General features: G+C 40.9%; 1 protein-coding gene across 1 annotated transcript in view; it reads left to right on the plus strand.

Annotated features, from left to right (window-relative positions):
• LOC117437966 (pro-neuregulin-1, membrane-bound isoform-like) overlaps nt 1-17,134 on the plus strand; it is a 69,744-nt gene that overhangs the window by 21,738 nt on the left and 30,872 nt on the right. The window contains exons 2-3 of the mRNA XM_034073095.1: nt 10,203-10,380; nt 16,611-16,735. Of these exons, the coding sequence (XP_033928986.1) occupies nt 10,203-10,380; nt 16,611-16,735 (303 nt within the window). The remainder of the gene's footprint in view (nt 1-10,202; nt 10,381-16,610; nt 16,736-17,134) is intronic.

A 17,134-nucleotide genomic window follows, 5' to 3' on the forward strand; every position in this document is an offset into this window, starting at 1 on the left:
TAAAAGGAGAAGTGGGGGAAGGGAGGTTAACTTGCTTTACCATGTCTTTATTTTTTTTACTGACAGCCTGTTCAGAATTTATATGGAGTTTACTCTCCAACTCCTTTTTTAGCTAAATTTAAAATACAGTCTCTGTTTTGTTAACAGAGGGCCTAGGCTGGGGCATAAGATCTGGCAAATTACGCGCATTACTTGCTACACTTTATACATTTGAGTGGCTCTAGAAGGTCTACATGTAGCTTCTACATAAAGAATATCACCTTCCTACAAAAAAAACATAATTTCTTCCCTACAACAGATACCTGTGGCTATGGCCACAAGGTTGATACATGGGATGTTAAATAACTACTATTTAATGCATGTTAGGGTCTTTTTCACATAGGCATAGATTATGAGGCCACTGAGGGATTTTGACAAAAGGTTACACTGAAACCTGGCAGGATGGTCTTGATGGTTACACACCAGAAGCTCCAGTCTGGACTTCATGGCCTGGAGACCTATGTCACAGTTTTCTGTATTTGTGTGATGATCGCGCTCCTGTGTGGTCCACTACTTAGTATCCACACAGGTTTTCTGGTGTGCAATTCCACCACTTATGCTTGATCAGGAATATATGATTTAAAAGCCTTGCCTTTTTTCTTACATAATTTTTAAACTTTTGCCTACAGACCAAAAACCATTTCACAGTTGCATAAAGTGTTCCTGTCCCTCATCCAGGGTTTGCTGGACCATGGCATGTTTCTGCACGCTTTACTGATCGTGTGGTTATGGACTTTTTGGAGGTTGACCTTTAAAAAGATGTCTAATCCTGTATAATAAGTTAACCAGGAGAAATGCTCCTAATTGGTTCTTTTTGCAAGCTGTTCCTGATTGCAAGTATTTAGCAATATTTGTTCTTAAGAATTCTGTTTATTTTTAATTTTTCTCAAGATATCTGTGTACAATTTCAAGCAGATGTGGTGTAAAGGTTTCCTTTTCATTGCAGTTTCCTTACTGTTTGGGTGTAGAGAGCTTCAGAGTATAAATGTAGGGTTCAATATATGTCAGAAGTAAATTACACCAAAGGGTACACAACAACGAGATCCTCTTTGCATACTATGAGAGCCCCTAATGTTAAGTGCCATGTTTAGATTTTTGCTGATCTTTGTTGAGCTTATGATTTGTGTGCAATGCTCAGGTGTGCCCAGGTCCTCAGTTCCTGAAATGAATCAAGTGGCTTTCAGTCTCCTTGGTTTAATTGTTTGCACACCTTCTGGTAAAACATTTCCAGGTAATTGCCATCTCTGTCAACTGAGGGGGTCAGGACTATTTGTGCTGTGTCCTTTTGTGTGGGACTGGCACCCCTCTGCCATTATCAGACCACACTGATTTTCCACTTAGCATGTAGGTATGAATGCAGTTGTCTTCCAGACTGACTTAGGTGTGAAGGCACAGCATGTTCCACCTGCAATAGCTCTAGCTTTTTCTACCTGGTGGAGACTGTGGCAGGCAGGGTCAGGGGGACTGCTCTTTCAGGTGTTATGCAGTTGAGATAGGGCTGGCACATGCTGCGAACTGTCTGTGATCAGCACCAGAAGAAATTAATAAAGAGAAAACTTTAAAGGCAACTCTGGTCAAGTCTGGGTGTTGCAGTGGAAGGACTGCCCTTGCCTTCCACAGGCTTTCTCCGTGCAGTCTTTGAGCACACAGATGTGTTTGTAGGGGTAGATCTCTTACGGCCTGTGCTGAATACCCACTTAAATCACAGAAAAGTGTGTTTTCTAGGAGACCTGACCACAGGGGATATAAAGGGGAGAAGGAGAGGAAAGTGGTGAATAAAGAGCCAATACCATGATATTAAGTGTGACTTGTGCATTAGCAAATCAACGTCTTGAAAGTTTCAAAGTTCTTCACACTGCTGTAAACAATTTATGTAGCCCGTAATGCAACATTAGCTTCTTCCTTTTAGTGCTTCAGTTAATCTAATTTTCTCCAAATTCTTTGATACATTTTGATTCTGCTTCTGCTCATGTCAAACAACCTATCAGAGAGGTTTCAGTTTAGGTTTTCCATCTTCCTACCCTAAAATATCAACGTGGATGAGTGGTTCTTTGTGGGGAGGAACATTAGCAGACAAATGAGCCTCCTAAATTGTCAATTCCGCCTGGGGATGCCCAGAGATTTTCTCATCTACTTTGTGAAAATGGTGGCCTCTCTGTGAGCCTTGTGAAAGACAGATAGTTTGGGATTTCTGGGGAGGCAGTTTTTCTGGTATATCCTGTTTTGTGTCTTTCTGTGTACTCACTAATTGTTCTTTCCAGTGGTTATATCCCCAGACTCAGATTACTCAGGTATCGTTGATGGTGGTGGCAATGACACCAGCTCTGTGAACCTATGCAGAATGAGGTGGTTAGTGGTCACCTGCTGAGGTACCCCACATCCCACTGTGTAGGAATCACCTTCTGACCACCACTTCCACTGAATTTCACCTGCTATAGAATTGTGTTGTATCATTTGTTAATAAGGCATCCATTTGGGTAACAGGTCCTTCTGATTTTCCTGTTTAGCATGGAGAATTTTTTTAATACTGGGGAAATTTGTGTGAATCCTGTGACTACAACCTTGTTTGGCGTTATCTGAATTCTGCATCATGAACTAATGTGGCAGGCTGTTGCTTCCCTACATATATGACTGGGCTCTCCCTGAAAGCAAACACAGTATGGCATGCTTAATTAGGAAGATCACTAACCAGGCAGCTAGAAGTGTGCTGGCAGTGCCACTAAATGTGTGGTTGTTCTTGGTCTTAATTCTGTTGCAGCCTCAAGAGAATGAATAAGATTTAGAGAAGTACAGTCTGCCACTTTTGTCTGTGAGGTGGACCTACTGCAGAAACAGAAAATGCTACAAACCCAAGAAAAGGGTGTAATCTATAGGCCCTCTCTATGATTAGGATCAAGGGAAAGCAATCACTTATGTCCTTTGTACATGAGCACCTCAGCTTTGCCGGAACAGTATTAAGGGAAAGAGCATGGGAGGATGGTGAAGCAACTGAGACAGAGGAGATTGAAACGAGTTATAAAATGTAAGACAGTGTATGGGATTGCAAAAGCTGACAGGATTCAGTACACAGAAGCTTTTGTATTTTCTGATGATAGCAAATATAGGAGTATGCCAGAAAATGTTAAAAGTGAGAATGAGACGAGGAGCTGACTGCATCACTTTTGAGTTCTCAGATTGAAAGGTTAAAGCTCTAAAGCTATTAAAAAGGAAAAGGGGAAAAAAAGTCAATTCTACCAAAAAACAGAAGAAAAGGAGTTATCCAAGGACTAGATGTTCAGCAGTATAGGAATAAACTCTGAAAGTATATTCAAGGAAAATATCGTTGCATAGCACATCTTTCCTTCCTTGCCTTATTTTTATCCATTTGTTTTTATTTTTCCCAACATGATCCTAGGACACACCAACATGTCTACACTGCACCACAGCTGAGACCCAAAGTCTAAGTTTCATGTACCTCTCAGACCAGAGATCTGGTGAACCAAGTCTGGCCATGAGGTGTAGCCTGAGACCCAGTCAAGTTAACAGTGCAGTCACAGCCTTTGCTTTTAGGTGGCTGTCCCAGCTGCACTGATCTCTGTTTGGCAATTTACTGTAGGCATTTTTTCAAGCAAAGGTAGAGATTAGTGGTGAAAGTTAATGCTGCTGAAAGCTTTGTTCTTAGGTTGGAGAGCAAAGAAGAGAAAGACATATGTATGGTAGAGCAAGCCATGCTTCCTGCCCTCATCTGACTTCAACGCACACAACTTGAGACAAACTTTTTTAATGTGCAGTCCTGAAATTCAGCTCCTAAATCAAAAGTGGCTTCATATAAAAAAAAAAAAATCATTCAGTACTTGCAAGTCCCCTTGAAGTCCATGGGATTTATGCCTGCATAGCATTTCTGTACATTGGATTGCTTTCATTTTAATGCTCAAATAAAGATTCTGGAGTCTACCTTTATGCACTTAGGTATGTAAAATATGGACCTACAGATTTTCATATCAACTTTATGAGCAGCTGTCCCTGAATCACTTATTGGATATCACCTATATTTATTTTATGCTGTCCCCACATTTTTGGTCTGTATGATCATTTTCTAACAGGATCATCAAAGTTGATACGGGATGCAGCCAGTTGGAGTCAGCTGAAGCATTGTAGAACAGAGGAGAGAGTATTTAATGTAATCAAGCAGTGTGTTCCTGCAGGAAAGATTGTCAATAAACAAATTAAGTACTGACCTTTAAATCGTAATCTTTAGGTTAGATGCTTGCTCACACCCAGCTTCTCTTGTGAAACCTACATTTTGCTATCTTTGAATGCAGTTACCTGTCTCTGAGGAGGTCTAAGCTCAGAAACTGATATCTTGAGTGATTACAGGAGACTGGACAGCCTGGCATTATCTTATTACACTGAATAAATGGTTGCTCTCAGGCTTTCCCTCATGGACATGATACTTCTAGACACACCAGTTTGTCACTACCTTCCTTTTTCTGGCTCCACTGGAGAGGCTTTTTACTTGTAGTGTGGAAGGGGGAGTAGTGAGACCTTCTTCATTTGCCCACTACTTCTTGTATATGTCCATTTTCAGTGTCCTGTTGAAAATCCTGCCTTCACAAGGTTATGCTATGAGTGGGTCCATTGATAGTCCTGTTGGAAATTTTTACTAGGCTTCTGACAGAGGAAATGAAAAAAAGATTAATGTAAGCTCAGAGAGCGTAAATATCTGTGAACACTGGTATGACATGCCATGTACTTGAAAGTATCTCACCCCGAATAAGCAAACATTTTAGGTAAAGATCTATAGTTTGTTTAATGCGCCATTATTTGAAAGGCCAAGTGAGAGTTCATACCTAAACCTGTCAGGCTTACTGAGTTTAGACTCAAAACACCCCATAGCGTGAGATGAACAGTTCCTGGTCAGGGGAATCAGAGTTGCAGTTGGTTTTATGATTAGCTTTAGGGAGTAGTTACTCTGATTGATATGGCATTTGCTGGTTCCTCGCTGGTTCACTGTTCGAGCAGTATGGCTGTAATGCTATCTCCCTCCCTGTTGTTCTGTTTCTTGGCTCCTGACCATGTTGCTAGCCATTCCTGTGGTATCCCCCTTTCTTTTGGCATATACAACATCCAAAATTCATGAAAAAAAAAAAGTACTTTTACTATAACTAGGAAGAATGAGATTCTGTGGATCTCGGTTTTACATGTAGTGCTCAAGACAAATGTCAGGTTTGCGTTTTTCCTTTTGCTATTGTGCACAGACTTAAGTATTCAATACCAAGACCCAGAAGCTGAAATGTATCTGACAGTATTTTCAGAAGAGTTCAGGACTGAAAAAATTCCATTTAAGCAGCTAAATTATTTGTTTGGTTTTCCGATCTCTCAGCTCATGTTCAGTTACTCTGGTATATTGGAGAGTTGGTTGAGTGGTAATATCCTCCATAATTACTCGCATTGTTTTATCATGTAGGTAATCTGTACGGAGACTCAGTATGCTGGAAGGAAACAGATTTCAAAAACTGTTCAGAAGCCAAATGTTGCCTGAGAGAGTAATAGAAGGATTAAAACCAACAGAGAACAACAGAACATTTCGGTTTATGTTTTAGTTGTCTGAGCAGGAGCAGTATACATTTTAAAGTGTAGCTTATATGGTTTATAGCAAAAGCTTTAGAAAATCTGGCCTAGTCTGTGATAAACCTGAGCTTGATTACAATCTCATATGCCAGTGGAGAAGGCTTTTGGAAATAATAGAATTCGTCTTGCATTACTGCTCTGCCTGGAGCAGTACGCTACAAAAAAGCAACTCTGAGACCAAGGCAATGGGTGATATTTCTTGTGGCTCCAATTACCACTTCCCAAGCTGTTGGTCACAATTTTGCATAGCAAACTCTGCACATGTACCTACTGGCAAGCATGCCTAATACATTCCTGTGCTCAGACTCTTAGAAAGCTTTGTGCCTTCCTAGGAAAAGAAAAGAAAGATAAAAAACCCAACCACTCTTGGAATTTCAGCTGAAAGCTTGTAGTGTGTGATAATATTTTGCAGATTTCCTGTTTAATTTGTTCAATGTGTTGAGCTTCCATGCAGATTAACTATACAATCAAACACTGAGGCTAAGGAGATTGCTGTGCTTTGCCAAACTTGCCAAAGTCCAGAAAGAAGTTACCTCCAGTCATACATTTTCAGTGAGTCTTTTGCAGAGAGACTGTAGAAATGTGTGTTTCTTATCTGCAATTATATGCAGGCCAGCAGATGTACGTTTCTGAAAAAGATTGCTAACAAAATGACAGATATTCAAGCTGACTTAATAAGCAGACATCTAACACTTTGCCTGCTTTTGCCCATTAAACCCTCCCAACAGTTGCAGGGCTTTTGCTGTCACAAGTGCTTTGCCGCTTTATGAGAGCTCATCACAACATGACAGCCTTCTCTTGCTGTTATCGCCCCTGTTGCTTTCTTAGAAAGTCTGTCAAACCAGGGGAGGTGTGTGGGCCACAGAGAGAGGTCCTGACCCAGGAGTGTGAAAAGCCTGGGGTTAAACATGGGTGCCTTTCTGTGTGCCTAATTGACTCTTAAAATGTGGTGTCTTCCCAGAATACAGATAAAGTGGTTCACACCACACCTTTCATTCAAGCAATGCCACATTTGAGGTGCTTGCATGCTTAGTTTCTGCTGTTTCTGCTCAGGATTTGTCTGTTTACTTTGCTACCCTTGACGTTCTGTGATGGATAGCACACATAAAGGCTTCACAGCCACCATACCAGAGATGCTTGCAACAGCACTAACTAAAAATGTGACCTGCAGGAAATGCTGTGAAGCTCCTTTCCATCTTCACAATGCACTTTGACAGAGTCATCCTGTCCCAGATGGCACCTCAATCTCCACCCATGCTTGGAGATGCAGGAAGTGTTTTTCTTGCTCTTTCTCCATTGCTCCTGCTCACAGCAGCAAGCCTCACCCAGAGCAGTGGGCAAAAGCCTCACTGGTGCAGTGAGGAGGGGGGCTACATAATGGGCACAGCAAAGAGCCGTGGAAAGAAGCCAAGCTGGCAGGAGATGCCATGGGGGCCAAAGGAGAAAGGGTAGAGAGGCGAGGGGAGGGAGGTGTTAGGCAGAGCAATGTCTAGTGATCATTAAAAGCATGATTTTTTGCCTCATTTAAAGGCAGTTTTATCCCCTTTAAAACCATTTTACACCTCAGACAAGGTCCTGTCTTAGCAGCACTGGGGAAATTGCTACAGACTGTGATGAAAGTCACCTCTAGCAACAGTGAAAGCTATGGCTGATCACAATTGAAGCACACAATGCTGTGGTTTTAACAGCGTGAGTTTTCTCATATGCCTGGAAGGACTGATTAACTTTTGCAAAACTGCAGCTGAAAGGAAACAAACATAGTGTAAATGAAAAGGATTGAAAAAAGAAAAGAAAAGAAGCAACAATCTCTTTCTGTCATGTCTGTGAACAGCTTTTACTGCTTTCCCTGGAGAGCCTGCATGCTTGGACAGCGATTTACTGTGAATTAGTGAGGGTCACTGCCATTGATTAAATCCTCTTTTATGTTTCCTGGTAACTCCTGAATTATGGCAAGAGTTGAGCATTGTAATTTAACACTTTTTTTTTTCCATGACAGTTCTGATGGAGGAAAAAAATTGCAAGTCATTTTGAGGAGATAATATAAAATTAAAACAAAATTCAGGCACGAAATGGCATTTCTCTTTTATTCCCAGTTTCACAGTGCTGTTGACAGGAAAGCCAATGATGAGTTGGTCTTACGCACAAAAAATGTTGATCCTTGCAATTGTGGTTATTCTCTTCATTTATGTAAGGTATGGACTAGGACTATAATAAATGAAATACAGTAAAATAAGGAATATTGTCTTTTTACTTCGCACTTCTACAGCTCCCTTTCTTATAGAGTGACCAAAGACTATAACCTTAACTCTTTCATGACAGAATGAAACTATAAGCACAAACTTCTGTAGTAAAGTTGTTAATTAATGCTAATTATTTTGTTGGAAAATTTAAAGATTGTATTTTTCAAAAATTCTTTTGCTCTCCTCAGTAAGTGCCTGAGTATTTGTATGTGTGCTTATGTATATAAACAAAGATGCACACTCATAAAAGTATATGTGTTTAAACATATTGGTTTCAGAATGTTGCATGGGCATTTGTTTTTCAGAAAGCAAAAATTGTTTTAGTATAATTTTGGGAGCACCCTGTAATTTCCAAAATTACCCTGTGGGGAGGTGTGAAAAATGGAAACCATCACATGAGATGTTTTGTGAGAGATTTTTTTCTTGTCATGAAATCCTGGGCCTTACCTGATCTGTTGTAGTGCCACCCGGACACATGTGCCTACCGTGTGTGTAGAAGCTCCATGGACACCCTCCCCAGACAAGATTTCCCAGTCAGACATTTTGCTTATGTCTAGCCTAAGACTTCCTGCCAGGACTTCTTTCCTACAACAGTAGAGATGCATGGAAATGGTTGTCACCTTCCTTTCAGTCAAAAGGTTTTTAATTATTGAAGGCTGCTCTGTCCCTATCCTGTCTTCTGTTAGTGGCTCAGTAGGAGCCATCCCATTTGCTCCTTCAATGCAGACCACTTTTTCCCAACCATTATTGTTTATGCTGCTGTGCTCCAAGGTCAGTTTACAGAGAAGTCAGGCTTTCCCTGGTTTCCGGGGATCAAGAAGGTTGCTTCACCTGTGAGGCAGGCCATGCTGCTGTCTGCAACAGGCAACTGCTTATTGAGCACATGTGTATACCATTCTTTATTATGCACCTCTCATAATTATGGCCATCGTGGTGCTGCTTGGTTTTCATCTCATTGGAATAATAATTAAGGGCAATTGATGTCAGCAAGTCTCCATAAACACACAAGAAACAGATATCAAAATGTAATAAATTGCTTTTCAACTTTTTAAAACCTTTTCTTGTACTGGACCATATTGGAGACCTGTTGGTATCCCAGTGAACACTCCTAATCCTCCCATTACAAAGAATCACTTGGCCATGCCATTTGTTTCCTTGGGCAATATTACAGCTGTTCAGGAAACAGAACACACTGCATCTCAAGGTGCTGCATGGAGGTACAGACCAGCAACAGGGTGCAGCTGAGATGGGATCAACTCACAAGCTATCACCCATCAGCTGAACAGCTGTAGCTCCCTTATTAGCCTTCCCCCGTTGTGTGATAAAGGTGTTATCTTAAGCCCCAGGGGAAGTACAGTTAAGCTAGGTGTTTTACCTCAACACAGGAGTATGATAGAGCTTGGTTTACAGCTAGCCTATGGAGAGGGTAGTGTCTCACAAATGGACTGCTTCTTCTTGTGAAGCCTGTGCTCAAAGATCAGTACTGGTTGTGGAATATTAGAAGTCTTTAACTTAGCTCTAAATGGTTTGAGATTTACCTACACAACAAATGCTACAGCTACAACACAGTAGAAATTGAGATGCATCAGCTGGAACCTTTCAGTACGTGGGAGCTCTTGGCTGAGCTTTTTCAATACAGTGTCCCCTTCTGGGTCCAAAATACCCTTAATTGATATTGATTCTCTTGATGGGTTTCCAAGCCCATTGTCTCTTGCCTCAGGGAAAGGATATGGCCAAGCTGAGGTCTGAGGTAGGTGTATAATGTGGGTTATAATGTTTGCTGGAGAAAAAGCCTTTCACTCAAATTAGGGAAGCTGTCAAGCTTGTATTTATGCTTTTAACTCCCTGTCACACCAGTTGCACCTGGAGCCTTTGGGTAGCCCCTGAATCATAGCAGTTGAAATACATAAAGGAGCAATTCTTTCCTTTTGTGTGTTACCTACTAAGGCTGCCTGCCGCAGTGTGCTGTCTTGTGTCTAGGTGCACACAATCAATTAAATGTTACTAGTGCTTCATATCATATTCAGTAGCAGCACTTCAGTTCTTGCCAAGGCTGTGTATGGCTTTCAGGTTGCAAGACTCGCATAGGAGGATCCCAAAAGGCCAGACTCAGCTGTCGTTAAACATGCCTTTATGCTTTAAGGTTGATACACGTAATAAACAAATGATCCTTACTTTTCAGGTTTTGGTGTGGAATTGTTGCTAGCCTGGCTGGGATTTTGCTCTGTGTGGCTTGCCTAGCTCAACTTGTGTTAGCACTCTTTTCCCTCTTGAGGACAGCCTAATCACTAGCATGTTCTTTTATTTCTTTAGCGGTGCCTCCCAAATTGAAGGAAATGAAAAACCAAGAGGTTGCTGTGGGTCAGAAGCTAGTGCTAAGGTGTGAAACCACTTCAGAGTACCCTGCACTCAGATTCAAATGGTTAAAGAATGGAAAAGAAATAACCAAAAAAAACAGACCGGAAAATGTCAAGATCCCCAAAAAACAAAAGTAAGTACAGACACGTCTCTCAGGTGGAACTGGGGGTGATGGGGAGAGCTGTTCAACAGAACATAAGCACTGAGGTTGTTAATTGCAGTACCACAAAGCTAAAACCTGTGGAGGAAGAAAATTTAAGGTAGCAAACACTGATGTTATTTTTTCTTGACAGTATAGATGAAGTGGTAATATGCTATAAATATGTCATAAATGATTTTCCGTGTTTAATTTCTATTTATTTTTTAGTAACAAAAGGCTATTATTTTAACCAGTAAACCTTGGAGACAGGCCATTTTTAAACTATTGACAAAAACAGAGGTACCTTATGTTTATTGTCTAAAATCCAAGAATGTTTGAAATCTTTGAAGCAATGTAGATTTGGAGTTATTTTTGAGATTTGTTTTGCAAGCAACCTAGTCCTTAAGAAGGGCTGAATGCTGTGTGCATTAGTTTCAAATGGCTAATGTAATCTTGCAGTAGTCCTTTACTAGAGGCATTCCCACACATTCAGAATAAGACATGGGTCTAGCAGATGTCAGATGAGTATCAAAGCCTGCAAATCTCATCCTCCTGGCTGGGGAAAATTGTCTGCTACATGTGACTGATGACCAGTGACGAAAGATAGTCTGGTGCCTCCTTTCTGCAGAGACAAAGAAGATACACTGTGCCTTTTCTGCACTGAGACAGGAGATGGCTTTAGCTATTTGGCCTCTACCTTGTTATTTAAGCTAAAAAGTTTTGATTGTGGCCACTCATCCATCAAAGCAATGACAATCTGTTTGAACACAGCCCTGCAACTCACTTCTGCTCTTAGTAGGCAGGGCTGCTATCTGCTGCATGGGTCATGCTTTTCCTTCATACAGGACTCAGGATTTCAGGTGGGTCCTGCAAGAGATCTTTCCTGCCAGGGAGTCAAATCCCCTCATAATTTTTTGCCAAGTCTCATCTCATTGGGCAAAAGAGCAGCCAAAATCAAACAGATGTTTCACTTCTCACTCACTCAGGTTGAAAACCATACGTCCTGCCCTCCCTTGCAGTTTCTTGTACTCCAGCCTGGGGCACAAATTAAAACAAGGAGTGGGGCAGAGCAGCGTCACCACAGCCCCTGTGCCATGGTTGCACAGACGGCAAGAAGGAACCTGTGATGTCTCCTTCCAGCATTTGCAAAATGGAGCTGTTCCAGGTGGCAGATAGCCTGGCAAATTGTCTGGACCCATTTGCAGGTCCATATGTCTCCGTCAGAGTTGTATTTTCATTCTATTCTGTCAAGAAAGTGTTCAGGTCAGAGCCTGGCCCTCAGCTTCTCCAGCAATGCAGTACTGCATGTGAGGGGCAGACACTGTTTTCTCCTCTTACATTTGGGCTGATGCTGACTGACCAAACTTACTGGAGCCAGGATTTCACCTTCTGGGCCTGGGCTTTGTCAGTTCAACATTGCATCGCTAGCTGCTTTCTGCCAGTTCCTTTCTTTCTCTTCTTTCCTCTTCCCAACCCCCCTGCAAAATCTTTGAGGAGCTGGCAGAAGGGAAACTAGCTAAGAGCTATTGATTAGAGCATGCATGCGAAATGTGTGAGACTATTTTTTAGATTGATGTGCGAAAATATGTTTAGAATTCCCCAAAAGATACATAATAAAAAAATAATGAAATTGGTCCTTTCTCTGGAAAATGGAAATCTGAAGTCCTATTCCTCCACCACAGCTGGGCAGAGTGTAGGCTTTGACCTGGATTTCACACTTCTGTATTCTACCCCAGCCATGAGAGTATCACTCGTTGTTGGAGTTTCTCTCCTCTATTTTCCGTTTTACAACAGGAATGTCTGTGTGGAACAGGAAGGCTCTTCCAACTAGAGATGTGAAAGTTTCAAGGTGTAGAGTACAAAAAGGGGAAAGACTGCTGACATCTGAAGGATTTTCCTTGCCTTTCTACTTCGAGATTTTGGTTTGGTAACACATCAGTGCTTTGCCATTTCTTCTTTTGCTGTTCATGTGTGCTTCCAGAGCTGAGGAGATGTGAACAGCTTAAAAGGAGATAGATTTTGTTTTGATAAAATGTGGGACAGGCATGTGTTCTAAAGCTAAAGGAAAATGGGAAAATGCAGTGTAAATGAGTGCATAAAATAATATGCAGATTACAATAAAAAAAGCCACATTAAAAACATCCCATCACAAATGAAAGGAATATCAACAGTCAAGGAGTTTTTCCCCCACTTATTTTCCCTGATTTTTCATGACAAGACATTGATAAATGTTTGTCATATTCATATGCTCCCATATTGTTACAACAATCATTTTCATGTGATTTCTTTGCTATTACCAAGTGTGTGAAACATCAGCATGGAAGGCTAGAGTAGTTGTTAGCTGTCTGGGATTAATGTCTATTTTAAAGGTCAATTGGCTACATAAAAGTAGGTTATGTTTCTGAAGAACCACTAGCATGCAGGGTAGCACAGTCTTATTGGTTCCTTCAATCCAAACACTTGAGAATAACACATTGTACACATTTATAAAAATGTCACAAAGTTTGTAAGTAGTGCCCAGTGGCCAGAAGTGACTTTTGGTGATCTCATATTTTGCAAGGTATCACCTTTCTCATTGTGTGATGGCAGAATAAAACATGTTCATTGTTGGGAGAAATATAAAGATTTTTGAGTTCTGGCTATTTAGCTGTAGGTTCTTAAAAAAATTGAAAAAGATCTGGCAGAATGATGAATGTCTAGCTCAGAAATTGAAAATTAAGACCTTAAATTGGCTTAGATGCATGAAAAAGATAATACTGCAGCTTGATGTTTTTTGGGTGCATTTGGTCAGTGAGAATACTGCTGATTGAAAGGATTTGCAGAAATGGGGCAGATGATGACTGTGTTTTCCTAGCTTTTTAAGAGTTTGAAAGACTCTGCTGCAATGCAATCTTCCTCGAAGCTTAGCTTTCTGAAAATTGCCTTGCATGTAAAATGAACTCAAGGGATCACTCCTCTCAGCTTGCTAGGATGACTTCAGAGTGGTTGATTCAGAGTACACAGAGCCCTGACATGCAATGGCATGACAGTGCAGCAGATGAATCACACTGTAAAACTGTGCCCCTTCTCATTACACTGGAAAGTCAAGAGAAACTGAATGAGTCTAAGTTTTAATGAAAGGCATGACAGGCATTTAGATCACTCACTTTTTACCTCAAATTTCTCATGGAGTAACAGCATGCAGCCAGTGAGTTTCTGCTGCTCTTCAGATTGCTGCTGATTCATGATGCTACAATTGATAGATCTACATGTTCAAGCTCTAAGCTGTTCCTTTACATCAGTGGAGATAGATACAGAAAAAATCAGCCACCAGACAAGGGCTTTTTACCTACTAGCTAACCTTCCCATGCCTGTCCACTTGAACTGGTAACATTTCATTTTCCTTCCCTGATTTCACACCCACGTGAAGCCTGAATATGTTTTGTATGGGTGTGCTGTACAGAGTCAGGCAAGACTCTTTTATCAGGGCTGTGATTTTTGGGCAGAGGGAAGGTGTTTGCCAGTTCACCACAACTAGCTGATGGCTTTGGATACAATAGTGCATGAGAAAACTTCATGTGCAAGTCTCCTGTACCTTCAGCTTCATCCCTCCTTAGCCTGGTTATTTGCCCATAGGCAGGCATTTCTGGATGACAAATGGAGACTGGACACAAAATGAATTCAAGCAGTCAGACAAGGTAGGCTGGGGCTGCATTCTGCAGATGTATTCCTTTGCCTTTCATGTATTAATACAAGCTCAGCAGTGTCATAGTGGCAATGAGCTGAAAGTATGACATAAACAATTGTACAGAGAGACACATTTTTTGGTGTAGCATGGTATAGATTGAGAAAAGAACAAGCATTTGAATACAAAATTCCTTATGTGAGGCTTTATGTGAGTATTGTTGGAGTACTGTATTGCTAGGGAGCTGCTTCATTTGCAGTCATTAAGTCATCTTCTCTGACTTTTAATCCTGTCCTGATATCTCTAAGTAATATTCAAATATTAATATTATTTCTCCTGCATTTAGAGAGAAAACTCCTTATAGAGCTTTTCTAAAAACAAGAATAAATTTGGCTTGTTAGAAGTAGATTTGTAAGAAATATGGTTGCCTCACCTATTTTAATATAATCTTAAAATCATACAAGGAATACAAAATTCCTCATCTTTTTCTGTAAGTATCATGTAAAACAAAGAAAACAGAAATAAATATGTGGTCACAGAGTTTCTCCTAAAAGCCATGACTACCACAAAGTTGGTTTGCATCAATATTAATTAATATTATGCAGAGAGGAAAAGATACTGCAACAGACACACAGTGGGGGCCAAAGTAGAGGTGATATAGATGCAGCTGTGCTTGCTTATCATTGGGTTAATGTGAGTTTCTCAAAAAAATGAGCCTATTAACAGTGTCTTTCGAAGCATCTTGAGGCTACAGCCTGCTCTCCATTTAAACGAACATCTGCAAGCATGGCTAAGAGATAACCTGTGTGGTACAGGAAATACTGCATGTCCACACAAGCTGTTAGGTGATGTAGACTACTGCCAGACGTTCCTGGACAGGCCCTTCAACAGGCAGTTATGAAGGCAGGTGTGCAGATGGCTGGCATTTTTTCTCTAGTATAACTATAGCTGTTAGTTGGGTGCAAAATTCCCACTCAAAGAAATGGTAGCTTTCACCTTTGAATGTTTCTGTCAGTGTCTCAGCCACATTTGACTCATGCATTCATGGTTGCTACCAGCTAGACTCTGTTCTTTAATGCCATCTGAAATGCAGCCCAGTTAATTAATTCAGCATTGGGAACTGGGCTCCTAACACTGCCTAAGACGGGAGTCCAAATAGTCAACTATTCAGTTTACCATTCAAGCAAACCTGAGCAAATTGCTAATCGTAACTTGGCTGCTCCTCCTTCTTGCAAGCCCAGTAGCCTGAAGAAAACAGCCCTGTTTCAACATGAGGGGAAAGTTTTGTGATGTGGGTTTCTAGCAGAGCTGAGGTCAACCTAGCACACTGCTCTCATCCCATGACTGCTGATTCCTCAGCACTCAAACCTTTGTGTAGAGGAAGGGACAGCTGAGTTGTCAATAAGCAGATATTGATAGCAGATGGGATAGTTTACTGTGTTGGAGGGAGGGATGACTCACACACAGGGATGGGTTGGAAAGTGGCAGTGAACATTTTGGTTATTGCAGAAGCCCCCTGCTACAATAGACTTGTTTCTGGTCTGAACCCAGCCCTGCACTATGGTTCCCAGAAGGCATAACCAGTTGTGCTAAAGCAAAGCAAATCCTGGACATGGCTGAGCTCAGCATACATTGCTAGACATGCTGGTGACTATGAGCTTTTGGAATGAAGAACCCCTGGCTCACGGGGATCAGTCCTTTATGCTGGAGTAGGCCAATTTAGGGAAGCCAATACTCATGCTCTCTAAGTGACTATTCTGTACTACTATTCTGAAGATAAATAAGCAGGCTTTGCTACAGACAAAAACTTCATGAAAACATTTCTTTTAAGCAGGAACTGGCAACAAAAATAATATGTATATTTTCCCCAGGGTCGTCATTCTCTGCAGTCTAAGTAACAGGATTATTGCCATCACATGGGTTGGGGACCCCTTGAATGACACCAGAACATGTTCCTACCAACTTAATGGGTAGGCAGGAGTTCTGCATTTGAAAATCTAATCTTAAAACCTTGGAGACTGATTAAATTATGTCCCTGAGCCTGGAACAAAATGTAGCTTCATCCAAATTGTGCTCCTGCTCATAATTTTTTGTTAGTACTGAAGAATGATTTACTATTGGGGTTACAGAGGGTGGTGTGTCCTAATCTCATGATTATTTAGTCAGATGTTGGAAACTACACCAGAACTCTGCTACCGGCAATATGAATCTGTAGGAAAAGATAATTTGTTGTAATATTACACCCATCTCCATGGCATCAGGATAGCAAACAATTCAGCTGAGAAAGGAAGGTTGTTTTTCAGATTTCTTTTAAGAACAAAGACTCCTCCCAACAGAAAAGCATAAACAAGTATCTTAATTTGAGTGCATTAATATGCCTGTTTTTCAGCAGCCTGTAAGAGAGATATTTTTTTATTCTCCCTTCTTTCAAATGTGGATAATACTAGCCTGTGAATAAGAACAGATACTCTTTGTTGAGAGGGGAAAAAAGAGTCATTAGTTGATGTAGTGACTGTTACCTCAGAACAGGAAGTTTAAATGTTTTTTTCTGATTTCACAGGAAATACTCTGAGCTCCACATTTACAGAGCCACGCTGGCTGATGCTGGTGAATACGCATGCAGAGTGAGCAGCAAACTAGGGAATGACAGTACTAAAGCCAGTGTTACCATCACGGACACCAATGGTAAGGCTTGACTTTTTATTTTACTGTCATGTTTGAAAAGCCCATGTATTAAAGCTACTACCAGGACAAAATGGTTTGGATGAGAGGAAAGCTTTGCAACTGAACTGGAAGTGGAAACACTGAAATCTGTTAAGTGTTATAAGAAAATTAATCAGGCTTGACTTATCTGCTATGTTGTTGAGTCTTTCAGGTTTCCTAACCCACGCAAATAAGATGCCTCCTACAGATCTCAGGAGAGATCAGCATTTTCTGTGCAATACTTCCCAATGCCAAGTCTAAGACACAGTCTAAATACTAAGATGAGGATGAAAGGAAGGGAAGATTATTCTAAGTTCCACAGTACACATGAGTAGTGGAGGCACTGTAGGCCTGTGGGAAAGCGCTCATTTAACCTAAAAC

Source organism: Melopsittacus undulatus, chromosome Z (assembly GCF_012275295.1).
Source record: "Melopsittacus undulatus isolate bMelUnd1 chromosome Z, bMelUnd1.mat.Z, whole genome shotgun sequence".
NCBI lineage: Eukaryota > Metazoa > Chordata > Aves > Psittaciformes > Psittaculidae > Melopsittacus > Melopsittacus undulatus.